Genomic DNA, 27388 nt, shown 5'->3' on the forward strand with positions numbered 1-27388 from the left:
ATGACTTTGTCGGAGGAGCTGAGGGTTTTGCAATCGGAGGGACTGGAGCAGCTTGAGGAATTTGCCGTGAGGGCATTGCTGAGCTCGGAGGTTTGCGAGCAGGCTTCTTGGGCATAGCCTTCTTGCTTGTGGAAGCCTCAGCAGCGGCAGCACCAGAATCTTCATTGAATTTCTTCACTGCTTCTTTGGCCTGTTTGGCCAACTTAGCTTGCCGCTTGGCCCATTCATCAGTATAATCCTCACCACGTTTGATGCTTGTGGGATCAGCAATTTGGCCAGGTGCCAACGGAGGTCTTGGGCAAGGAGGGTTGAGAGCGAATTTCTTCATATATTTTGGAATAACATATCTGTACTCCCTTCATTCCCGTGCCCATCTTCGTTTAATTTTCTGTATGCGCACCTTGCGCTCATTCTTGGTTTCCTTCCCATGAGTTGCCTCATCAGGCATGCAGTACCCTGCATAAATGTCAGCAGGGATGTCAAAAGCAGTGTTGACTTCCAATTTCTTTCCTCCCTTCTGAGGTTCTTTACCATCAGCCATTTTCTTCAGCTGAGGAATTTGAACTATCAAGTTTTCTGAAGAAGTATACAGTTTTTGTTCGAGGAATGCTGCAAATGAGTTAAGTTGATGATAACCTAGAGATTCAGCAGCAAACATGTGTACCTGTGAACAGAGTATAGGTGCGAAGAATTTGGAGAGGTCATATGCGTTCTCAGAAGTTTTTGCAAAACAGAACAAGTTTGAGGAAATTGACTAGATATGTCTTGAAGAATTTCACTAAGCATTCTTTGACTTAGGTTCCAGAGTTGTATGAATTGTGAAATTCACATAATTGAGGAATCTTGAGGAAAAACGTCACTTAGAGAAACAAATCAAGAACGGATGATTGTGTGAGGTTGTAAGTGCATCTAGTGCCACCCCTAGTTGGTTTTGGAGTATTGACGACAAACCTGGTTGAGGGACTAATGTGTTTGTGAGAATTGCAGGATAAGACATGTAGTAGTCCCTCATTGATTCGGTTTACCTACCGGAGTTGACCCCTAAAAATGTGTGAAGACATTAAAGCCAATGGTGGTCAGTGAAGCTAATCACGTTGAAGACTATGACATGTGAAGACATTGAAGCCAATGGTGGTCAGTGAAGCTAATCACGTTGAAGACTATGACATGTGAAGACATTGAAGCCAATGGTGGTCAGTGAAGCTAATCACGAGAAAATGTCTGAATACTATGGAGCGTGAAGACTTAGTCGTTTCATTATTTCTTTTCTTCTTTGTTGAGTCATAGGAACCACCACACTGTTAAGTGGGGTCCAAGTGAACAAAGTCAGAGTGACTGAAGTGATGCTCAACCAAATTCTATGTCTTCAAGCAAAGACAATGAGAGCAAATCTTATCCAGAGTCGGATAAGTCGGCTTTACTTGTAGCCCAAGTCAAGCTGCCGCGTGTGTTTGAAATCTGACCATTGCGACATGTGTCAGTTCCTTAGTGACCCAGGGTCATTTCGGACAAATCAGGTCAGGTTGCCACTGGCTATAAATAGCCCACCCCCTACACCATAAATTGGTGGCTGCTCAGAGTTAGATATGGCTTTTGTCGTTTGAGAGCAACCCACCTCCGAAGCCTTTGAGAGAGAGAATCCTTGCAAGGACAAAGCCCAAACCACCCAGAGCCCAAAGAGTGTTTGGCATCACTTAAGTCTTTCTGTCCGCGTGATCTGAAGACTTATTTCACTTGAGGATTGTGAATCCTTCAGCCGGTTAGGCGTCACGTTCTGAGCATCCAAGAGTCATTGTGGATTGCCGGTGAACGAAGTCTGTGAAGGTTCGGGAGTCTACCTTGAAGACTTACCAGAGTGATTGGGCGGGGACTGAGAGTCCTTAGCTCAAGGGGGATAAGGTGAAGACGCGGTCTTCTAAGTTAAATCTCAGCCTCCCTAACCATACGTACAGTTTTCACAGCAACTGGAACTGGTCGAACAAACCACTGTCCTTCTGAAGTCACTGGTTCTATCTCTCACTTCTCTTTACTTACCATTTGTCTTCGTGAAGTCATTGTCTGCTTGCAATTATCTGTTTGACTTCACTACGTGACTACTTATCCTGATTGGCTTCGTACTATCTTTCTTTTTGATCCTTTCTACCTAGCTGCTAATAGTCTTCATTGAATACTTGACTATGGCTTGTCTAGTGTAGTCTACCTTCCGCTGCATTGGAATAGTGTTGTTTCTACTGTTGGTCTTCGAAACTCTAATGAATGGAAGACGTTCATAAAAATTGCCTATTCACCCCCACCCTCTAGTCGATAACTAGCCCTTTCAATTTGTATCAGAGCAAGGTACTCCCTTGTTCTGTGTGATTTGGTTTAACCACCTGGAGTTTTAGCTATGTCAACTGCAGGGATAATCAAGGTCTCCGTTGCGTGCCCCATCTTTGATGGCACTGAATATCCCTACTGGAAGAATAGGATGCGCATGCATCTTGAAGCCATTGATGTCGATCTGTGGTATGTCGTCAAGAATGGCGTTCCCGAGACTGGTGAAGGTGTCACCCCCGCTGATGTGAAAAAGTTCACTCAACTGGACTCTACCACCAAGAACATCATCTGTGGTCATCTGACCAAAGGGCAGTATGGCCGTGTGAGCGCTCTGGAAACGTCGAAGCTAGTCTGGGACTGGCTCTCCAAGGTCAATGAAGGCGTCTCAACTCAGCAAGATCAACGAATCAGTACTCTTCGCAACCTCTTCAACCGCTTCAAAAGACATGACAACGAGAACGTCCAGCTCATGTTTGATCGCCTCACTAATATCACAAATGAGCTTCGTGCACTCGGTGCAACTGACATTACGAAGCATGAAATAGTGAAGACACTGCTGAGATCTCTTGACAGCTCATTTGACACCTTAGCCCTGATGATACAAGAACGCCCTGACTTCAAGACACTCGATCCGTCTGACATACTTGAGAGGTTTAACACACATGAGTATCAGCTATCTGAGAAACGAGATATCTATGGCCCCAACTATGGGCGAACTCGTGCTTTGAAGGCAAAGGCTGCCGCTTCCTCATCTGGAGAAGAATCTGACTGCAATTCTGATGATCCTGAAGACATTGGAAAAGAGCTCGCTATGCTTGTGAAGAAGTTCCAGAGATTCACTAAGAAGAAAAGCTTCAGAAAGAAGTCTTCACGATCCAGCTCAAGGGACGATGAAGCTTCCAACTATGACAACAAGAAAAGAACCTGTCAGAAGTGCAAGAAACCTGGCCACTACATCTCTGAATGTCCACAGTGGGACAATAAGAAGAAGAAAAATAAGAGCAAGGAATATGATTCTGATGACAAGAAGAAGAAATCCTCAAAGTCTTCTTCCAAATCTTCCTCTAAGTCTTCATCACACAAGAAGAGCTCATCAGGCAAGGCTCATGCTTTTTTTGGCAAGGAAATGGATTCAGAGGAGGAGTCTGCTTCTGAGGAGGCAGTGGTGGAGTCTGGGGAGGAGTCTGACTCTGGTGTCGCAAGTCTGGCTCTAGCTACTACCTACGTCGCCAGGTCCATCTTCAACACTGAAGACAATGGCTCCGTCACCAACACTAATGATGAGAACGACTTGGCTCCCACCTACTTCTTCATGGCACGTGGTGCCAAGGTAAACTCTCGCGATGCTTACTTTCAAACATCAAGTGAAGATGATTCTGATGGTGAATCCAAACCTAGCTACAAAAAACTTGCTAAAATTGCAACTGAACAACAGAATGCCATGGAACATATTCAAAAACTGTTAGACAAAAGCGATGACCTATTGGACGAGGAAATGACCAAGACTCAGTCCTTAATTGAAGACATAAAAAATCTTCATGTTAAGTACCAGGATCTTGAAGGTCGACATGAATCGCTCTCAACTTCTCATGAAAAGCTCTCCTACGATTATCTTTAAAGGAAGCAGGAGCTTGAGAAATTGAGATCGGATCATGAAGATCTTTAGAAAGAAAATGAGTCACTCCGTGCTCAACAGATCAATTCCGCTCAGGAAGGATTTGAACCACCTTGTCTAAAATGCATTGAGCGTGACAACGCTGCCTCTGTTGTTGAATGTTCTACTTCTACTACTGTTGAGATATCTTCAACTGCTGATGTGGTAACTAACCCCTCTATTGAGGATACCACCACTATTGCTGATGAAAATGCCAGGTTGAAAACACCGCTTGAGACAGGGATGTACAAAAGCCTCAAAGGGCATTAGACATTATGTGATGTCCTTAAAAAGCAGATTCTGAACCGAAATCCTAGAAAAGAGGGTGTAGGGTTCGAGAGAAAAATGAATGTTGATGGGTCATACTGGAAACCTGAGCAGTACCCCAAAACCACCTGGGTTGCTACAAAGGAACCTCTTGTAGATCCATCCACCTTATCTGGCTTCACTTGTGCTAACCCAATTATCATTGATGAATCCTTTGATGCAAACTATAAATTTTTTAAGAATCAGAATGGCGAAGTGTTTGCCAGGTATATTGGTACTAACTGCAGGAATGGGTCACCTATGAAGAAGATATGGGTACCCAAGAGTTGCCTCGAGAATCTTCCCGTGAATGTCATCATGACACCACCTATGAAGAAGACAAACCCCATACCAAAAGGCTTCATATGTTCCAAAAGCTTCATATAGACCGAGGACTCATCTGAGTCACCCTAACGTCAATGTTTTGCAGGAAAATCATACTCAGACCCATGAATATGAGTGTATTTCATTAAACTGCTATGTTCATAGAATCAAGAACTTTTCTGCTTATTCACATGAGTATTATTCACCCCCTGCAAGGATATTTACTAGGGCTCCGAAGCCAAAATTCTCAGATGCTGCACTTAGACTCATTGCTTCTAAGCCATCCTTGAAGATGTGGGTGGTTAAGAAAACTTAACTCTCTTTTGCAGGGAAAGTCTCCAGCCGGAAATCAAAAGCATCCAAAGCTAATGCTGGAGACCTTAAAAATCTTGTTGGGCGCAAGATAAAATGCCCAAATGGTCTTACTATGTATTTCACTCCAGATTTCCTTGATACTCATCCTATCTATCCTAACCAAGACCTGAATTTCCATGTTCCACTTGTTCGTCAAATGTTTCTGCTTCACAACTCGCTTGGTGAAGCCTATCCCCCAAACTACACTGTAGGCTACGACACCTCGTGCTTCAGAATGGATTATGGACAGTGGATGCACTAATCACATGACTGGCGATCGAAGTCTTCTGATGGATTCAACGCTACGTCCATCAGACAAGAGCCACATCACATTTGCTGACACTGGTAAAAGCAAGGTATTGGGTCTAGGTAGAGTTGCAATATCAAGGGATCGGCACATGGATAAAGTGATGCTTGTTGAATCCCTTGGTTTCAACTTAATGTCTGTCTCAATGCTTTGTGACTTAAACATGATTGTGCTATTTGGAAAATATCGCTGCCTTGTACTGATGGAATCTGACAAGTCTCTAGTCTTTGAAGGATATCGAAAATATGATCTGTATATGGTAGATTTCTCAGCTGGTCCACAGATGGCCGTATGTCTTCTAGCAAAAGCTTCATAATGCTGGCTTTGGCATCGAAGGCTAGGGCATGCTGGCATGAGGAACTTGCACACTCTCGCGAAGAATAAGCATGTTGTGGGCATCGAAGGCGTTAAGTTCAAGAAGGATCATTTGTGTGGCGCCTGCGAAGCCGGAAAGATGACAAGAGCCAAGCATCCCTCGAAGACAATCATGACCATGTCTCAACCCTTTGAGCTGCTACACATGGACTTATTTGTCCCTACTCACTACTCCACTCTTAATGCTACTGCTTGCCTCTATGGCTTCGTCATTGTTGATGATTACTCTTGATACACTTGGGTGCATATAATCCTCTACAAAACTGAAGTGCAGGATGTCTTCAGACGCTTTGCCAATCGTGCCATGACGAACTATGGTGTCAAGATCAAGCACATCAAAAGCGACAACGGCACTGAGTTCAAGAACACCGGCCTCAACCTCTACCTGGATACCATGGGTATCACTCATGAGTTCTCTGCTCCTTACACACCTCAGCAAAATGGCATTGTAGAGCGCAAGAACAGAACTCTTATTGAGATGGCACGAACAATGCTTGATGAGTACAAGACTCCACGGAAGTTCTGGCCTGAAGCCATTGACACTGCATGCCACGTCATCAACCGTGTTTATCTTCACAAGCTTCTAAAGAAAACCTCCTATGAGCTCCTAACTGGTAAGAAGCCAAACGTAAGTTACCTCAGATTATTTGGTGCTAAGTGCTGGATCAAGGATCCACATCACACTTCCAAATTTGCATCGAAAGCACATGAAGGTTTTATGCTTGGTTATGGAAAGGATTCGCACTCCTATAGAGTCTTCAACCTCTTTCACTATAAAGTGGTTGAAACTGTGGATGCGCGGTTCGATGAGACTAACGGCTCGCAAAGAGAGCACCTGCCAAATGTGCTAGATGAATTATCCCCTAGCGAGTCAATCAAGCAAATGGGAACTGGAGAAATCATACCCTTTGAGAATCAGACTGAAGAAGAACTGATCGTTTCTGCTTCCACTCAACCTGAAGACAATGCTCATCCTGAAGATAATCCTCCAAATGATGACATTGATCAGAATGAACAAAATCTTCGTCCTGCTCATCCTCATGTTGCAAATGAAGTACAGATTGAGAAGATGATCGATAGTCTCAATGCACCTGGTCCGCTCACTCGTTCAAGAGCCACACAAAGATCAACACAACTCACCAATTTCTGTGCACATTTTGCATTCGTCTCAATCTCAGAACCCAAGAAAGTCACCGAAGCCTTCATGGAACCTGAACAGATTCAAGCTACGCAAGAAGAGCTTCAACAGTTTGAGTTGAATAATGTGTGGGAACTGGTCAAGCGTCTTGATCCTCGGAAGCACAATATCATTGGCACCAAATGGATATATCGTAACAAGCAAGATGAACATGGTCAAGTGGTCAGAAACAAAGCTCGTCTCGTTGCACAAGGCTACACTCAAGTGGAAGGGATTGACTTCGATGAAACTTTTGCTCCTGTGGCAAGGCTTGAAGCCATTCGCATACTGCTTGCCTATGCAAATCATCACAACATCCTCCTGTATCAAATGGATGTGAAGAGTGCTTTTCTCAATGGAAAGATAGAAGAAGAAGTATATGTTGCACAACCTCCTGGCTTTGAAGATCCAAACCATCCTGATATGGTTTACAAGCTCAACAAGGCATTGTATGGCCTCAAACAAGCCCCTTGTGCTTGGTATGATACGCTCAAAGATTTCCTAAAGAGCAAAGGCTTCAAACCTGGTTCACTAGATCCCACTCTCTTCACGAAGACATATGATGGTGAATTGTTTGTGTGCCAAATCTGTGTGGATGACATTATCTTCGGCTGCACCAACAAGAAATACAGTGATGAGTTTGGTCACATGATGCAAGAATAGTATCAGATGTCCATGATGGGTGAACTGAAGTTCTTTCTGGGTCTCCAAATTCGACAACAACGCAATGGTACCTTCATATCTCAAGAAAAATATCTCAAAGATTGCCTGAAGAAGTTTGTAATGCAAGACTGCAAAGGTTACACGACGCCAATGCCAACCAAAAGTCATATGGTCCCTGACGACAATGGTAAAGAGTTCGACCAAAAGGTATACCGCTCCATGATTGGTTCTTTGCTTTACTTATGTGCATCTAGGCCAGATATAATGCTTAGTGTTTGAATGTGTGCCCAATTCCAAGCGGCACCAAAGGAATCGCATCACTTAGCTGTGAAGCGAATTCTTCGATATTTGGCTTACACCCCAACACTAGGATTATGGTATCCAAAGGGCCCAGAGTTTGATCTAGTTGGATTCTCAGATGCTGATCATGCTGGTGACAAGGTTGATCGCAAGTCCACATCAGGCACATGTCACTTTCTGGGACGATCACTTGTTTGTTGGTCTTCAAAGAAGCAGAACTGTGTATCTCTCTCCACTGCTGAATCCGAATACATTGCTGCTGGATCTTGCTGTGCTCAGCTTCTCTGGATGAAGCAGACTCTCAAGGACTATGGTATACACCTGAAGAATGTGCCTCTCTACTGCGACAATGAGAGTGACATCAAGATTGCCAACAACCCAGTTCAGCACTTGAAGACAAAGCACATTGAGATTCGTCATCACTTCCTTAGAGATCATGTTGTGAAGGAAGATATTGATATCATTCACGTCAACACTGAAGAGCAATTGGCAGATATCTTCACAAAGCCCTTGGGTGAGAAAAGGTTTTACAAGTTGCGGTGTGAGCTAAATATCTTGGAATCCTCAAATGTCCTGTGAATGGGACACACATCCTAACACTTATGCATTTTGATGACTTAGATGTGCAACACACTAAGTAACGTATATCTTCAATTAATGAAGACATACACTCTAAGTGTGAATACATTAATGTGGAATTTGACTTCGGAGCGCCACGATAATTGTGCACCGTGTCTGGGTCTAATACTTCCTATACGGTGGGTAACGCCACCACCAAACTTTTGTTTGAAGTGTTTCTCTTGGCGTTATGTTTGCAAAAACTTCATAATTGATTTGTCTTCGTCCCTGACTTGTATTCAAGTTTATCTTCATCTGGTTGATTACTGCTTGTGTTCTGTCCTCCACAACATTCACTTATAGCTATGACTTCTTGTTGAATCTTTTGATCTAAGTGAATGTGATCGGACCCTAACCTATCTATGCTTCTACCCCAACTCTGTCTGTCCAAATCATATGCATTCTATTGAAAACTGTTGATTGTCTTCACTGAACCTTGTCAGCTGAAGTCAATCTGACAAACATTTATGTCTATTTTAAATGCTCTATCTTTATCACCGGAAATCCAAAGAATTCGGAACGACCGCCCCGACAATCCAGGCGTGCGTGGGAACATGGAACAACTACCAAGGAGTTGCATGCATGCCACGTGTCCTTCAAATGCGAATCGCCAGGGGCACCTGTGTAATTACGATGTGATGTCCCTTTCCTTATAAATACACATCCCATCACGGTCAAAAATTCTTCTTCCACCTCGCCACCTCCCGAAAACCCTAGCGCCACCGCTAGCTCCTGACGACGCCGGCGACGAAGCGCTTAGCTGACGCGACTTCTCCGACGCCATCCTCACGCCAGCCGCGGACCTCATCTTCTCCGCCGCCGCCGTACGTGTCTCTGTTGCCAAGTTAGGGCACGGGAGATTGAACTGCTCGGCCTCAACTTCCCCTTCGTCTAGCAGTTCTTCTTGTGGTAATTAAAACTCTCTTTTTACCGTCTTTTTGATCTGATAGATTCATCCCTCCTTACCAAAAGTAGTTTCTACCTCTCCAAAGTTGGATCTGTTTTTTTTCTGCATCTCATATTGTGCCTAGTCTGTCCACTTATGCTTCAGTACAAGTTAGATTCCTCACTTGTACTTATTCTTGAATTCATACAAATCTGGAATCAACTCTCATCAAATAAGTCAATGTCTTCGTGATATGAGGTCAATGTCTTCAAACTGATTTATCTTCAAAATCCTTTGAGAATGCATATGACCTCTTCCCCTTCCCTCGCATCTCTAATGCTGTCACAGGTACATGTCCGTGGGAGAATCCCTTGGTTCTCATAGTCTGCATTCATTTGCAGAGTTCTTACAGAATCATATAAATTCTCCTGAAGCAAGTTCTTGTCTGACTAGCCGCAAGAAGCCTTTGCAAGTTCTGAAGCCTTTCAGGTTAAGCTTCATGGCTACTGAGAAACCAGCAAGAAAGGGTGGCAGAAAGCGTCGTGGGAACACTTCCAAGGATTTGCCTCCGGATTTGCATGAGTTGTACAAAATAGACCCAGAGGAAACCTATACTGGACGCAAGAATCGCATTCAATGGATTCGAAGATACTGGGATGAGGAATGGTTCACGTACCGTTTTGTCACTGAAGAGTATGCTGAGAAAAATGCCATCAAGCGACCCTGGGGAGATATTTTGTACAAAAATCTTCAACCCAGAACCCAAACTGAAGCTATTGAGCAAGGCTTCTATCCATGCATGGTTCGTGAATGAGAGCCAGAGAATGCTGACCCTTCTTCTCTGCCGTGGTGTCGCGAAGACCATCTCTTCAAGCGCAACTACCAGTTCGCCAAAGATTCTGCTTTGAAGAACAAGAAGGCATTCGGACTTGGCTTCAACCCTGGTCCGTCCTCTCCACGGGAAGATGGCACCCGTGAAGCCAATGAAAACATGATCGGTCCCTTCTACAACTTTGAAGGCCTCTTCGCATACATCGCCGTTCAAGGTGCAAATATGGATCATTCTGATGATGATGCTGACACTGATGATGCACCAGCTCCTCCTCCTAAGCCAAAAAAGCAGAAGAAAGCTAAGGCTTCCAAACCCACTGCTGCACCAAAAGCTTCTCGAGTGAAGCCATTGGCAACTGGCCCTCCAGCTACTCAAGTGGAGGTTGAGAATACTGAGGCGGCCACCAACAACGCCACTAAAGCCAATGACGTTATCATGACTAAAGCCAATGTGGCGCCTCAAGTCAACACTCTGGATGAAGCCAATACTGCACCTGCATCCAATGTGCAGGCTGACGCCTCTGCCAATGCATCTGCTCCTGTACCGCCACCAAGGCCACACACTATTGAGCATGCATTCTATCAAGGTGAACTTGTTCCTATCAGATGGCCTATTCTGATTCCTCCGGCTGCTCCTGGTCCCCAGTTTGATTATCATGTGGAGCATAGGCCTCAGGTTCAGAAGCCAAAACCCCAATTGCCAAGGTTTCCAGGTACTGCATCTGCACCAGGATCGTTCAATATTAATGGCTTCATTGCACACAACACCTTCTTCAATAGTGCCAAAAACCCATACTCCAAGCCCATAATATCGTCTGATAGATTCTGGAGTTATCAGCAATGCACCTATTACTCCTATGTTCTGTACAACCAAGGGCGCATATTTCCTCATATGCGTCTAGATTCTGAAGCTATTGCTGGCCTGCCATGCCTAGAAGAAGCACTTGACTGCTTTCGAGATGCAGGCCTACTACAGTTTGTCATTGATAAGGAGCACTGGAATGAAGAGCTTCTGCTCCAGTTCTATGCCACTATTCACATTCGAGGCTACAACAGGGATCCGAAGACATGGGTCCTTGAGTGGATGACAGGAAATGTCCATCATGAAGCCAAAGCCTTTGACCTCATTGAGCTTACCGGCCTTTCCACTCTAGGTGACCTCTATGAAACTGGTTGTCAGCTTCACCGCAATGCAGTAGAAAGCATCTTTCAGAAGCCAGAGCCCAACATGAGCCAAATGCTGAGCATGATGAAGCCACTGCCGCTTGACGCTGAATATCCAAAGGAATTCTTTGTTGAAGACCTAGAGTATCTGCCCCGCACCATTTATCATATCATAAGGTGAACTCTATGGCCCATCAAAGGGCATTCCTCCTCTGCAAAGCTTGAAGGTGCAATGAAGACATTGGTCTTCTACATTCTGAATGGCAAAAGCTTCAATGCTCGGGACTTCTTCATTAGACAGTTTGCTGCTTCTGGCTCTGACATCTTTGGTCTGAAATTTTATGCTCCTTGGGTTATGCGTCTGATCAAGGTTCACTCTACAATTAACTATCAGCCCTCTGCACGCAATCATCTTATATTCCTGCCAGAGGTTGATATGTCAGTTGAAGCCATCTACCAAGAGCCTGCCAAGGAGGCGATATATCTTCATAATATAGATCGTCAGAGTTTCTCTCAAGATGTTGAAGGTGTTCAGGCTGCTTCTCGTGTCTATCCATTGGCCGGCAACACTCGTCGTGCACGTACTGAAGCGACAGAAAGCACCATTGCTCCAAGGACATGCAAGCGATCCCGTGTGCTCAATGACCGAGAGCTTCTTGTGGCACTGCATCAAAAACAAGACAAGCATCATTTCTGGTTGAAGAGACAAATGCAAAGCCTCTTGGTGGATGTCAATCGCATTCGCAATCTCGCCACCAAGAATGCCTTTGTCACTCATCAAACCTGTCGGAGGACTTGGAAGAGTTTGACACTGCTCAGTGCTGAAGCTGATCTTCAAGACGATGGCTTCACAGAAAGATTCAAGTTTGACTCCACTCCTCCCAGTAATGTTGTTTTACGTCGAACCCCATCTCTTGAAGATTTAGAGTACTCGTCGTCCGCCGCCACGGTAAATGCTAGAGTCATTGATGAAGCCGATGATGCCACTTCATCCCCTCCAACATCAACGCATATCGACACTGCAGCAAGTTCTTCTGCACCACCAATCCTCAACGACGACCCTGCTGCTTCACCTACTCCTCATGGGAACGAGTAGCGACTATGTCTTCAAACCTTTTTGGTCCTTACTGACAAAAGGGGGAGAAGCATAGGTTGATAGTCTTCAAGCGGGTCCATATGGGTGGTTGCTATAATTTTGCCTAGTGTTTACAACTCTCATTTTGATACATTTGGTTCTTTGAGTTGTAACACTTAAACTCGATGGTTGTCTGCTACTTTTCACTGCTATTCTGAGATGCGACGATAAATTCCGCATGTACGATGATAAATCCCGCATGAAGTCATTTCGCAGACATCCATCTTTCATTATGTATGTCATTATTCTTGTATATATTTTCATGCATGATGTATTGTCTTCATATGGTGAGAAGGATCTCCACAAGTACAACCTGCCATGTGCATTTGCATTCCAATGCAAAACATTTATATGCACATCTTCAGGGGGAGCCTTTTGCCACTTATGAAGACAATGCCTTAATCCCTTACAGTTTCACATACTTTTATCCCCGTTGAAAGCTCCAACTAGTTTGTCATCAATCACCAAAAAGGGGGAGATTGTAAGTGCATCTAGTGCCACCCCTAGTTGGTTTTGGAGTATTAACGACAAACCTGGTTGAGGGACTAATGTGTTTGTGAGAATTGCAGGATAACACAAGTAGTAGTCCCTCATTGATTCGGTTTACCTACCGGAGTTGACCCCTAAAAATGTGTGAAGACATTGAAGCCAATGGTGGTCAGTGAAGCTAATCACGTTGAAGACTATGACATGTGAAGAAAATGTCTGAAGACTATGGAGCGTGAAGACTTAGTTGTTTCATTATTTCTTTCCTTCTTTGTTGAGTCATAGGAACCACCGCACTGTTAAGTGGGGTCCAAGTGAACAAAGTCAGAGTGACTGAAGTGATGCTCAACCAAATCCTATGTCTTCGAGCGAAGACAATGAGAGCAAATCTTATCTAGAGTCGGATAAGTCAGCTTTACTTGTAGCCCAAGTCAAGCTGCCGCGTGTGTTTGAAATCTGACCCTTGCAACACGTGTCAGTTCCTTAGTGACCCAGGGTCATTTCGGACAAATCAGGTCGGGTTGCCACTGGCTATAAATAGCCCACCCCCTACACCATAAATTGGTGGCTGCTCAGAGTTAGATACGGCTTTTGTCGTTTGAGAGCAACCCACCTCCGAAGCCTTTGAGAGAGAGAATCCTTGCGAGGACAAAGCCCAAACCACCCAGAGCCCAAAGAGTGTTTGGCATCACTTAAGTCTTTCTGTCCGCGTGATCTAAAGACTTATTTCACTTGAGGACTGTGAATCCTCCAGCCGGTTAGGCGTCAAGTTCTGAGCATCCAAGTGTCATTGTGGATTGCCGGTGAACGAAGTCTGTGAAGGTTCGGGAGTCTACCTTGAAGACTTACCAGAGTGATTGGGCGGGGACTAAGAGTCCTTAGCTCAAGGGGAATAAGGTGAAGACACGGTCTTCTAAGTTAAATCTCAGCCTCCCTAACCAGACGTATAGTTGTCACAGCAACTGGAACTGGTCGAACAAACCACTGCCTTTCTGAAGTCACTGGTTATATCTCTCACTTCTCTTTACTTACCATTTGTCTTCGTGAAGTCATTGCCTGCTTGCAATTATCTGTTTGGCTTCACTACGTGACTACTTATCCTGATTGGCTTCGTACTATCTTTCTTTTTGATCCTTTCTACCTAGCTGCTAATAGTCTTCATTGAATACTTGACTATGGCTTGTCTAGTGTAGTCTACCTTCCGCTGCATTGGAATAGTGTTGTTTCTACTGTTGGTCTTCGAAACTCCCATGAATTGAAGACATTCATAAAAATCGCCTATTCACCCCCCCTCTAGTCGATAACTAGCCCTTTCAAAGGTGTTTAGAGTGTGGAAGTTGAAGAATAAACACCTTTTGAAGATTTTATGGAAATCATCAGGATCAACAAAGGTAGTAAAAGTAACTTTTAATTACCTTTGACGAAGAACATGACGAACTGAGTGTGTAGATTTAGAAGTTCGTCAGTCTAGATCTTCCACGCCCTAACTTGGCAGAGGAAGACAGCTACGACGACGGTAGAGAGAAGATTTTCGCGGTCGGCGCGAGTACGACGGCGATGAGGTTGAGGCAGTGAAGCTCTTCCTCACCGGCGATGATGAATGTAGCGGCAGTGCTAGGGCTTGAGAGCTCGAGTGAGGGGAGTGAGATCGAGCGGGGTAAATGCAGTCTGAGGAGGGTGAGGGGTATTTATAGCCAAAGTGAAAAACCGCTCGCCCGAGGAAATTGGACGAACGTGCCCCTGACCCTTCTCATCCTAGCGACATATGTCACCCAGATACAATGTAGTGGAGATCGTGTGAGATCGTGGGTGAATAGATAAGTCTTATCGTGGGATGTGGAACGGTTTGAGCAGCAAAAGCCAAAAATTCAGATAAGAATATTTTAAAGTTTCGTTCACAAATTCTTCAGCTGACAAGGATAGAGTGAAGATTTTGAACAGGTTTCAAATAGAATTCACATGAAGAATTTGTAAACAGACTGGGTTGAGTTTAGCATAGAGGGGAAAGGGTCCGATCACATTCACTAGCAGAAAAGGCAGCATGAAGAATTAGCAATAAGTGAATGCTGTAGAGGACATAAAAACTCAAGTATATATATAGTCAATGAAGAATAACGACGGAAAGAGTGAAGACTTTGCAAAGTTGAAGAATTTGAAAAACTGAGGAATTTCAAAAAAGATAAACTCAAATTGAAGATTTTCAACTTTGGTTGGTGGCGTAACCCACCGTATAAAAATGATGATTTCAGACACCCGTACAATTGTCGTAGGGTTCTGAGAATCAAATTCTTCATTAATTTCTTCACACTTAGAGGGTTAGTCTTCATTGATTGAAGAAAAACGTTACTTCGTGTGTTGCACATCTAAGTCATCAAGTTTGCATAAATGTTAGGATGTGTGTCCTTTCAAAGAACATTCGAAGATTCTAAGATATTTAGCTCACACCACAACTTGCTAAATCTCTTCTCATCCAAGGGCTTTGTGAAGATATCGGCCAGCTGGTCTTCAGTACTTGCGTGGTCGATGGAGATGTCGCCCTTCAACACATGGTCACGGAGAAAATGATGACGAATCTGGATGTGCTTTGTCTTCGAGTACTGAACTGGGTAGTGAGCAATTTTGATAGCACTCTCACTGTCGCAGTAGAGTGGCACATTCTTCACATTGATGCCATAGTCCTTGAGGGTTTGCTTCATCCATAGCAATTGAGCACAGCAGGATCCAGCAGCAATGTACTCAGCTTCAGCAGTAGAGAGTGATACACAATTCTGCTTCTTCGAGGACCAACATACCATGGATCGTTCGAGGAAATGACATGTGCCTGACGTTGACTTGCGGTCCACCCGATCACCAGCATAGTCAGAGTCTGAATATCCAATGAGATCAAAGGAAGATCCCTTGGGATACCATAATCCAAGTGTTGGTGTGTGAGCTAGATATCGAAGAATATGCTTCACAGCCTTATGGTGTGATTCCTTCGGTGTAGCTTGAAATTGGGCACACATACAAACACTAAGCATAATATCCGGCCTAGATGCACATAGGTACAATGAAGAGCCAATCATGGAGCGGTATACCTTTTGATCGAAGTCTCTACCATTTTTATCGGTGCATAGATGGCCATTTGTGGGCATAGGGATTTTGACGCCTTTGCAATCTTGCATGCCGAATTTCCTCAATACATCCTTGAGGTATTTCTCTTGAGATATGAATATGCCATTGTATTGTTGACGAATTTGAAGACCTAAAAAGACTTTCAATTATCCCATCATAGACATTTGATATTCTTCACTCATCATAAAGGCAAATTCTTCACTGTAATGTTGGTTAGTACGGCCAAAGATAATATCATCAACATATATTTGGCACACGAATAATTCATCATCATATGCTTTGGTGAAAAGAGTTGGATCAAGTGAACCGGGTTTGAAGCCTTTCTTCATGAGGAATTCCTTCAGTGTGTCATACCACGCCCGAGGTGCTTGCTTGAGGTCATAGAGAGCCTTGTTGAGTCTGTAGACGTGATCTGGAATTTTTGGATCCTCAAAACCTGGTGGTTGAGCAACATATACTTCTTCCTCAAGCTTACCATTGAGGAATGCACTTTTCACATCCATTTGATGTAAGATGATATTATGATGGTTAGCGTAAGCAAGCAATATGCGAATAGCCTCAAGTCTAGGAACAGGTGCAAAAGTTTCAACAAAATCAATTCCTTCAACCTGTGTGTAGCCTTGAGCTACCAGACGAGCCTTATTCCTCACCACAAGGCCATTTTCATCTTGTTTGTTGTGGTAGATCCATTTGGTACCGATGATGTTGTGCTTGCGTGGGTCTAGTCGCTTGACAAGCTCCCACACATTGTTGAGCTCAAATTGATGCAATTCATCTTGCATGGCTTGAATCCACTCAGATTCCATGAATGCTTCATCAACTTTGGTGGGCTCTGTGATAGAGACAAACACAAAATTCCCACAAAAGTTAGATAAGTGTGAAGCTTTTGAGCGCGTGAGAGGACCTGGTGCATTGATGTCGCTGATGATTTTCTCGATCTACACTTAGTTTGCAACGCAGGGATGTGCAGGTTGACGACTTTGCTTAGGCCCAGTAATTTCTCCAGGACCAGTTTCTTCAGCAGCACCAGTGTGATTTTCTTCACGATCCGGAATGACTTCTTCAGCAGATTCTTCGATAGGGATGATATCCTTAGTAGCTTTGAACTTGATGGATTCCTCAGGTGACATTTCATCTAGCACAAGAGGTAGGTGCTCTCTTTGCGAGCCATTAGTTTCATCAAACCGCACATCTACAGTTTCAACAATCTTGTGATGATTGATGTTGAAGACTCTGTAGGTGTGCGAGTCCTTTCCGTAACCAAGCATAAAACCCTCATGTGCTTTCGGTGCAAATTTAGAGTGATGGTGAGGATCTCTAATCCAGCATTTAGCACCGAAGACTTTGAAATAACTTACATTGGGTTTCTTGTCACTTAGGAGTTCATATGAGGTCTTTTTTAAGAATTTGTGAAGATATACCCTATTGATGATGTGGCATGCAGTATCAATGGCTTCAGGCCAAAAGCGCTGAGGTGTCTTGTATTCATCAAGCATGGTGTGAGCCATCTCAACAAGAGTTCTGTTCTTGCGCTCCACGACGCCATTCCGCTGAGGAGTATAGGGAGCAGACAATTCGTGAGTAATACCAAGTATATCAAAGATATTCATCGAGACCAGTGTTCTTGAACTCAGTTCCATTATCACTCCTGATATGTTTGATCTTCACACCGAAGTTAGTAGAATCCCTTGAGTAAAAATGTTTGAAGACTTCCTGTACTTCATTTTTGTAAGTGATGATATGCACCCATGTGTAACGAGAATAGTCATCAACTATGACAAAGCCATATAATGATGCAGAATTAGAGAACGTGGCATAGTGAGTAGGGCCAAAGACATCCATATGAAGTAATTCAAAAGGACGAGACATGGTCATGATAGTCTTCGAGGGATTCTTGGCTCTGGTGATCTTTCCGGCCTCACAAGCCCCACAAAGATGATCTTTGAGGAATTTGACACCCTCGATGCCAATGACATGCTTCTTCTTCGCGAGTGTATGCAAGTTCCTCATCTTGGCATGACCGAGTCATCGATGCCATAGCCAGCATTCTGAAGCTTTTGCAAGTAGACATGTGGCATGCTATGGTCCTGCAGAGAAATCAACAATTACAAGTCTCCTTTCCTAAGCCTTAGAAGACTTTGGAGTTGTCAGATTCCATCAGCACGATGCAACGATATTTGCCAAAGACAACAACCATATCAAGATCACAAAGCATTGAGACAGACATGAGGTTGAATCCTAAGGACTCGACAAGTATGACTTTGTACATGTGTCGATCCTTTGAGATCGCAACCTTACCTAGACCCAATACCTTGCTTTTGCCTTTGTCAGCGTAGGTGATATGCTCCAGATGAGATGGTGAAAAATCAGTGTCCATCAACAAGTTCCTGTCACCGGTCATGTGGTTTGTACATCCACTGTCGAGGACCCACTCAGTAGCTTTAGGTTGTTCGTCCTGTAGATGAATTAGTGCAACTTACGAACCCATATACTTCATTAGTGAAGAATATGATATCAATTTTATCAACAACAATAGTAATATGCGGATGTGAGAAATGAGGAATTCATTTCTACATGATTAGCTTGCGTCCATTCAAGCACATTCTGGTCTCCAGCAAATTCTTCAGACGATTAAGTTCGTCCAGAGACCTGACCCTGCATAAGAGATTAGTTCTTTTTCTTCACCACCCACATCTGGAGGGGTGGCAAAGAGTTCATCATTATGCGAGCTCCATAAGAAAAATATGGCATTGAAGCCAGTGCACTTCGTTTCACAGAAGAGTGGTTAGGATAAGCATATGAATAAGCAGAGAAATTCTTCAAGGACTTATGAACATAATGGTTTGAGGAATAATGCACAGATTCATAGCCTTTTGACTTTCCCTGCGGAACAGAAGTGTTAGCATGATGATGTTCATATGAGGATTTTGATCCATGTGAGGAATTTGATCTAGGTGAAGAATTTGATCCATATGAAGAATTTGATCTGGGTTCCTGTTCTTCACGGGTGTGTCATGATGACATTCACCTGAAGATTTTCAAGGTACCTTTTGGGAACCCAGATTTTCTTCATAGGGGGACCGTTCCTGTAGTTAGTTCCAACATATCAAGCAAATACTTCACCATTCTGATTCTTGAACAATTTATAGTTGGAGTCAAATGACTCATTAGAGGAATATGAAGAATCACAAGTAAAGCCAGATAAAGTGCATGGATCTATAGGAGGTCCTTTTGCAGCAACCCATGAGGTTTTGAGATACTGCTCAGGTTTCCAGTAGGTCCCATCAGCATTGAGTTTCCTCTCAAAGGCGATACCTATTGGGGAACGTAGTAATTTCAAAAAAATTCCTATGCACACACAGGATCATGGTGATGCATAGCAACGAGAGGGGAGAGTGTGTCCACGTACCCTCGTAGACCGAAAGCGGAAGCTTAGCACAATGCGGTTGACGTAGTCATACGTGTTCACGATCCGACTGATCCAGTACCGAACACATGGCACCTCCGAGTTCAGCACACGTTCAACTCGATGACGTCCCTCGAACTCCGATCCAGCCGAGCTTTGAGGGAGAGTTCCGGCAGCACGACGGCGTGGTGACGATGATGATGTTCTACCGATGCAGGACTTCGCCTAAGCACCACTACGATATTATCGAGGTGGACAATGGTGGAGGGGGGCACCGCACATGGCTAAGAGATGCAAGGGATCAATTGTTGTGTCTATGGGGTGCCCCCCTCCTCCGTATATAAAGGAGGGGAGGAGGGGGCCGGCCAGGAGGAGGAGGCGTGCCCAAGGGGGGAGTCCTACTCCCACCGGGAGTAGGACTCCTCCTTTTCCTACTTGGAGAGGGAGAGGGAAGGAAGAGGAAGGAGGGAGGAAGGAAAGGGGGGGGGGCGCCCCCCCCCCCCAATTCGGATTGGGCTTGGGGGGGGGGCTCCCTTGCTCCTTCCCCTCCTTTCCACTAAAGCCCATTAAGGCCCATATACCTCCCGGGGGGTTCCGATACCTCCCGGTGCTCCGGTATTATCCCGATCTCACCCGGAACCATTCCGCTGTCCAAATATAGTCGTCCAATATATCGATCTTTACGTCTCGACCATTTCGAGACTCCTCGTCATGTCTGTGATCACATCCGGGACTCCGAACTACCTTCAGTACATCAAAACACATAAACTCATAATATAACCGTCATCATACTTTAAGCGTGCGGACCCTAGGGGTTCGAGAACTATGTAGACATGACCGAGACACGTCTTTGGTCAATAACCAATAGCGGAACCTGGATGCTCATATTGGCTCCCACATATTCTACGAAGATCTTTATCAGTCAAACCGCATAATGACATACGTTGTTCCCTTTGTCATCGGTATGTTACTTGCCTGAGATTCAATCGTCGGTATCTCAATACCTAGTTTAATCTCGTTACCGACAAGTCTCTTTACTCGTTCCGTAATACATCATCCCGCAACTAACTCATTAGTTGCAATGCTTGCAAGGCTTATAGTGATGTGCATTACCGAGTGGGCCCAGAGATACCTCTCCGACAATCGGAGTGACAAATCCTAATCTCGAAATATGCCAACCCAACAAGTACCTTTGGAGACACCTGTAGAGCACCTTTATAATCACCCAGTTACGTTGTGATGTTTGGTAGCACACAAAGTGTTCATCCGGTAAACGGGAGTTGCATAATCTCATAGTCATAGGAACATGTATAAGTCATGAAGAAAGCAATAGCAACATACTAAACGATCAAGTGCTAAGCTAACAGAATGGGTCAAGTCAATCACATCATTCTCCTAATGATGTGATTCCGTTAATCAAATGACAACTCTTTGTCCATGGCTAGGAAACATAACCATCTTTGATTAATGAGCTAGTCAAGTAGAGGCATACTAGTGACACTCAGTTTGTCTATGTATTCACACATGTATCATGTTTCCGGTTAATACAATTCTAGCATTAATAATAAACATTTATCATGAAATAAGGAAATAAATAATAACTTTATTATTGTCTCTAGGGCATATTTTCTTCAGTCTCCCACTTGCACTAGAGTCAATAATCTAGTTCACATCATCATGTGATTCAACACCAATATTCACATCTCTATGTGATTAACACCCATAGTTCACATCGTCATGTGACCAACACCCGAAGGGTTTACTAGAGTCAATAATCTAGTTCACATCGCTATGTGATTAACACCCAAAGAGTACTAAGGTATGATCATGTTTTGCTCGTGAGAGAAGTTTAGTCAACGGGTCTGTCACATTCAGAGCCGTATGTATTTTGCAAATATTCTATCTCTACAATGCTCTGCACGGAGCTACTCTAGCTAATTGCTCCCACTTTCAATATGTATCCAGATTGAGACTTAGAGTCATCTGGATCGGTGTAAAAGCTTGCATCGATGTAACTCTTTACGATGAACTCTTTTATCACCTCCATAATCGAGAAACATCTCCTTAGTCCTCACTAAGGATATTCTTGACCGCTGTCTAGTGATCTACTCTTAGATCAAAATTGTATTCCTTTGCCAAACTCAGAGCAAGGTATGCAATAGGTCTGGTACACAGCATAGCATACTCTATAGAACCTATGGCTGAGGCATAGGGAATGACTTTTCATTCTCTTTCTATTTTCTGCCATGGTCGGGTTTTGAGTCTTACTCAACTTCACAACTTTGCATCACAAGCAAGAACTCTTTCTTTGATTGTTCCATTTTGAAATACTTCAAAATCTTGTCAAGGTATGTACTAATTGAAAATCTTATCAAGCGTCTTGATCTATCTTAATAGATCTTTATGCTTAATATGTAAGTAGCTTTACCGAGGTCTTTCTTTGGAAAACTCCTTTTAAACACTCTTTTATGCTTTCCAGAAAATTCTACATCATTTCCGATCAACAATATGTCATTCACATATACTTATCAGAAACGCTGTAGTGCTCCCACTCACTTTCTTGTAAACACAGGCCTTCCAAAAGTCTGCATAAAACCATATGCTTTGATCAACTCATCAAAGCATATATTCCAACTCCGAGATGCTTGCACCAGTCCATTGATGGATTGCTGGAGCTTGCACACTTTGTTAGCACCTTTAGGATTGACAAAACCTTCTGGTTGCATCATATACAACTCTTCTTTAATAAATCCATTAAGGAATGTAGTTTTGACATCCATTTGCTAGATTTCATAAAATGTGGCAATTGCTAACATGATTCGGACAGACTTAAGCATCGATATGAGTGAGAAAATCTCATCGTATTCAACACCTTGAACTTGTCAAAAAAACTTTTTGCCACAAGTCAAGCTTTGTAGATAGTAACACTACTATCAGCGTCCGTCTTCCTCTTGAAGATCCATTTATTTTCTATGGCTTGCCGATCATCGGGGAAGACAACCAAAATCCACACTTTGTTCTCATACATGGATCCCATCTCAGATTTCATGGTCTCAAGCCATTTCGCGGAATCTGGGCTCATCATCGTTTCCTCATAGTTCATAGGTTCATCATGGTCTAGTAACATGACTTCCAGAACAGGATTACCGTACCACTCTGGTGCGGATCTTATTCTGGAAGACCTACGAGGTTCGGTAGCAACTTGATCTGAAGTTTCATGATCATCATCATTAACTTCCTCACTAATTGGTGTAGGAATCACTGGAACTGTCTTCTATGATGAACTACTTTTCAATAAGGGAGAAGGTACAATTACCTCATCAAGTTCTACTTTCCTCCCACTCACTTCTTTCGAGAGAAACTCCTTCTCTAGAAAGGATACATCTTAGCAACGAATATCTTGCCTTCGGATCTGTGATAGAAGGTGTACCCAACAGATTCCTTTGGGTATTCTATGAAGACGCACTTCTATGATTTAGGTTCGAGCTTATCAGGTTGAAACTTTTTCACATAAGCATCGCAGCCCCAAACTTTAAGAAACGACAACTTTGGTTTCTTGCCAAACCACAGTTCATAAGCCGTCATCTCAACGGATTTCGATGGTGCCCTATTTAAAGTGAATGCAACTGTCTCTAATGCATAACCCCAAAACAATAGTGGTAAACCGATAAGAGACATCATAGGTCGCACAATATCCAATAAAGTGCAGTTACGATGTTCGGACACACCATAACATTGTGGTGTTCCAGGTGGTGTGAACTATGAAACTATTCCAATTGTTTTATATGAAGGCCAAACTCGTAACTCAAATATTCTCCTCCATGATCAGATCGTAGAAACTTTATTTTCTTGTTACGATGATTCTCCACTTCACTCTGAAATTCTTTGAACTTTTCAAATGTTTCAGACTTGTGTTTCATTAAGTAGATATACTCATATCTGCTCAAATCATCTTGTGAAGGTCAGAAAATAACGATACCTTCCACGAGCATCAATACTCATTGGACCGCATACATCAGTATGTATTATTTCCAATAAGTCACTAGCTCATTCCATTGTTCCGGAGAACGGAGTTTTAGTCATCTTGCCCATAAGGCACGGTTCGCAAGCATCAAATGATTCATAATCAAATGATTCAAAAATCCATCTTTATGGAGTTTCTTCATGCACTTTACACCGATATGACCCAAACGGTAGTGCCACAAATATGTTGCACTATCATTATCAACTTTGCATCTTTTGGCATCAATATTATGAATATGTGTATCACCATGATCAAGATTTAATAAACCATCAACATTGGGTGTATGACCATAGAAGGTTTTATTCATGTAAACAAAATAACAATTTATTCTCTGTCTTAGATGAATAATCATATCGCAATAAACATGATCTAATCATATTTATGCTCAACGCAAACACCAAATAACATTTATTTAGGTTCAACACTAATCTCGAAAATATAGAGAGTGTACGATGATGATCATATCAATCTTGGAACCACTTCCATCACACATCGTTACTTCACCCTCAACTAGTCTCTGTTTATTCTGTAACTCCTGTTTCGACTTACTAATCTTAGCAACCGAACAAGTATCAAATACTCAGGGGCTACTATAAACACTAGTAAGGTACACATCAATAACCTGTATATCAAATATACCCTTGTTCATTTTGCCATCCTTCTTATCCACCAAATATTTAGGGCATTTCCGCTTCCAGTGACCATTTTCTTTGCAGTAGAAGCACTTAGTTTCAGGCTTTGGTCTAGCTTTGGGTTTCTTCACGGGAGTGACAACTTGCTTGCCATTCTACTTGAAGTTCCCTTTCTTTTCCTTTGCCCTTTTCTTGAAACTAGTGGTCTTATCAATCATCAACACTTGATGCTCTTTTCTTGGTTTCTACCTTCGTCGATTTCAGCATCACGAAGAGCTCGGGAATCATTTTCGTCATCCCTTGCATTATAGTTCATCACGAAGTTCCAGTAACTTGGTGATGGTGACTAGAGAACTCTGCCAGTCACTATCTTATCTGGAAGATTAACTCCCACTTGATTCAAGCGATTGTAGTACTTAGACAATCTAAGCACTTTCTCACTAGTTGAGCAATTCTCCTCCATCTTTTAGCTATAGAACTTGTTGGAGACTTCATATCTCTCAACTCGGGTATTTGCTTGAAATATTAACTTCAATTCCTGGAACATCTCATATGGTCCATGACGTTCAAAACGTCTTTGAAGTCCCGATTCTAAGCCGTTAAGCATGGTGCACTAAACTATCAAGTAGTCATCATATTGAGCTAGCCAAACGTTCATAACGTCTGCATCTGCTCCTGCAATAGGTCTGTCACCAGCAGTGCATCAAGGACATAATTCTTCTGTGTAGCAATGAGGATACGCCTCAGATCACGGACCTAGTCCAAATCATTGCTACTATCATCTTTCAACATAGTTTTCTCTAGGAACATATATAAAAACATAAGGAAGCAACAACGCAAGCTATTGATCTACAACATTATTTGCAAAATACTACCATGACTAAGTTCATGATAAATTAAAGTTCAATTAATCATATTACTTAAGAACTCCCACTTAGATAGACATCTCTCTAATCATCTAAGTGATCACGTGATCCAAATCAACTAAACCATAACTGACCATCACGTGAAATGGAGTAGTTTTCAATGGTGAACATCACTATGTTGATCATATCTACTATATAATTCACGCTCGACCTTTCGGTCTCAGTGTTCCGAGGCCATATCTGCATATGCTAGGCTCGTCAAGTTTAACCTGAGTATTTTGTGTGTGCAAAACTGGCTTGCACCAGTTGTAGATGGACGTAGAGCTTCTCACACCCGATCATCACGTGGTGTCTGGGTACGACGAACTTTGGCAACAGTGCATACTCAGGGAGAACACTTTTATCTTGAAATTTAGTGAGAGATCATCTTATAATGCTACCGTCAATCAAAGCAAGATAAGATGCATAAAGGATAAACATCACATGCAATCAATATAAGTGATATGATATGGCCATCATAATTTTGTGCTTGTGATCTCCATCTCCGAAGCACCGTCATGATGACCATCGTCACCGGCACGACACCTTGATCTCCATCGTAGCATCGTTGTCGTCTCGCCAAGTATTGCTTCTACGACTATCGCTACCGCTTAGTGATAAAATAAAGCAATTACAGGGCGATTGCATTGCATGCAATAAAGCGACAACCATATGGCTCCTGCCAGTTGTCGATAACTCGGTTACAAAACATGATCATCTCATACAATAAAATATAGCATCATGCCTTGACCATATCACATCACAACATGCCCTGCAAAAACAAGTTAGACGTCCTCTACTTTGTTGTTGCAAGTTTTACGTGGCTGCTATGGGCTGAGCAAGAACCGTTCTTACCTACGCATCAAAACCACGACGATATTTCGTCAAGTTAGTGCTGTTTTAACCTTCAACAAGGGCCGGGCGTAGCCACACTCAGTTCAACTAAAGTTGGAGAGACTGACACCCGCCAGCCACCTATGTGCAAAGCACGTCGGTAGAACCAGTCTCGCGTGAGCGTACGCGTAATGTCGGTCCGGGCCGCTTCATCCAACAATACCGCCGAACCAAAGTATGACAAGCTGGTAAGCAGTATGACTTGTATCGCCCACAACTCACTTGTGTTCTACTCGTGCATATAACATCTACGCATAAACCTGGCTCGGATGCCACTATTGGGGAACGTAGTAATTTCAAAAAAATTCCTACGCACACACAAGATCATGGTGATGCATAGCAATGAGAGGGGAGAGTGTGTCCATGTACCCTCGTAGACCGAAAGCGGAAGCGTTAGCACAACGCGGTTGATGTAGTCGTACGTCTTCACGATCCGACCGATCAAGTACCGAATGCACGACACCTCCGAGTTCCGCACACGTTCAACTCGATGACGTCTCTCGAACTCCAATCCAGCCGAGCTTTGAGGGAGAGTTCCGTCAGCATGACGGCGTGGTGACGATGATGATGTCCTACCGACACAGGGCTTCGCCTAAGCACCGCTACGATATTATCGAGGTGGACTATGGTGGAGGGGGGCACCGCACACGGCTAAGAGATCCAAGGGATCAATTGTTGTGTCTATGGGGTGCCCCCCTCCTCCGTATATAAAGGAGGGGAGGAGGAGGCCGGCCAGGAGGAGGAGGCACGCCCAAGGGGGGAGTCCTACTCCCACTGGGAGTAGGACTCCTCCTTTTCCTACTTGGAGAGGGAGAGGGAAGGAAGAGGAAGGAGGGAGGAAGGAAAGGGGGGGCCGGCCCCCTCCCAATTCGGATTGGGCTTGGGGGGGGGGCGCCCCCTCCCTTTCTCCTTTCCCCTCCTTTCCACTAAAGCCCATTAAGGCCCATATACCTCCCGGGGGGTTCTGATAACCTCCCGGTGCTCCGGTATTATCCCGATCTCACCCGGAACCATTCCGATGTCCAAATATAGTCGTCCAATATATCGATCTTTACGTCTTGACCATTTAGAGACTCCTCGTCATGTCCGTGATCACATCCGGGACTCCGAACTACCTTTGGTACATCAAAACACATAAACTCATAATATAACCGTCATCGAACTTTAAGCGTGCAGACCCTACGGGTTCGAGAACTATGTAGACATGACCGAGACACGTCTCCGGTTAATAACCAATAGCGGAACCTGGATGCTCATATTGGCTCCCACATATTCTACGAAGATCTTTATTGGTCAAACCGCATAACGACATACGTTGTTCCCTTTGTCATCGGTATGTTACTTGCCCGAGATTCGATCGTTGGTATCTCCATACCTAGTTCAATCTCGTTACCGGCAAGTCTCTTTACTCGTTCCGTAATACATCATCCCGCAACTAACTCATTAGTTGCAATGCTTGCAAGGCTTATAGTGATGTGCTTTACCGAGTGGGCCCAGAGATACCTCTCCGACAATGG

The 27388-nt window shown here is 43.6% G+C and overlaps 1 protein-coding gene across 1 annotated transcript in view; it reads left to right on the plus strand.

The window, feature by feature from the left end:
* Positions 1-27388, plus strand: part of LOC119279794 (protein PLASTID TRANSCRIPTIONALLY ACTIVE 10-like) — a 38212-nt gene continuing 10824 nt past the window's right edge. Inside the window, exon 1 of the mRNA XM_037560913.1 lies at positions 1-90. Coding sequence (XP_037416810.1) covers positions 1-90 — 90 coding nt within the window. The remainder of the gene's footprint in view (positions 91-27388) is intronic.

The sequence above is a fragment of the Triticum dicoccoides genome, chromosome 3B (genome assembly GCF_002162155.2).
Source record: "Triticum dicoccoides isolate Atlit2015 ecotype Zavitan chromosome 3B, WEW_v2.0, whole genome shotgun sequence".
Taxonomy (NCBI): Eukaryota; Viridiplantae; Streptophyta; class Magnoliopsida; order Poales; family Poaceae; genus Triticum; species Triticum dicoccoides.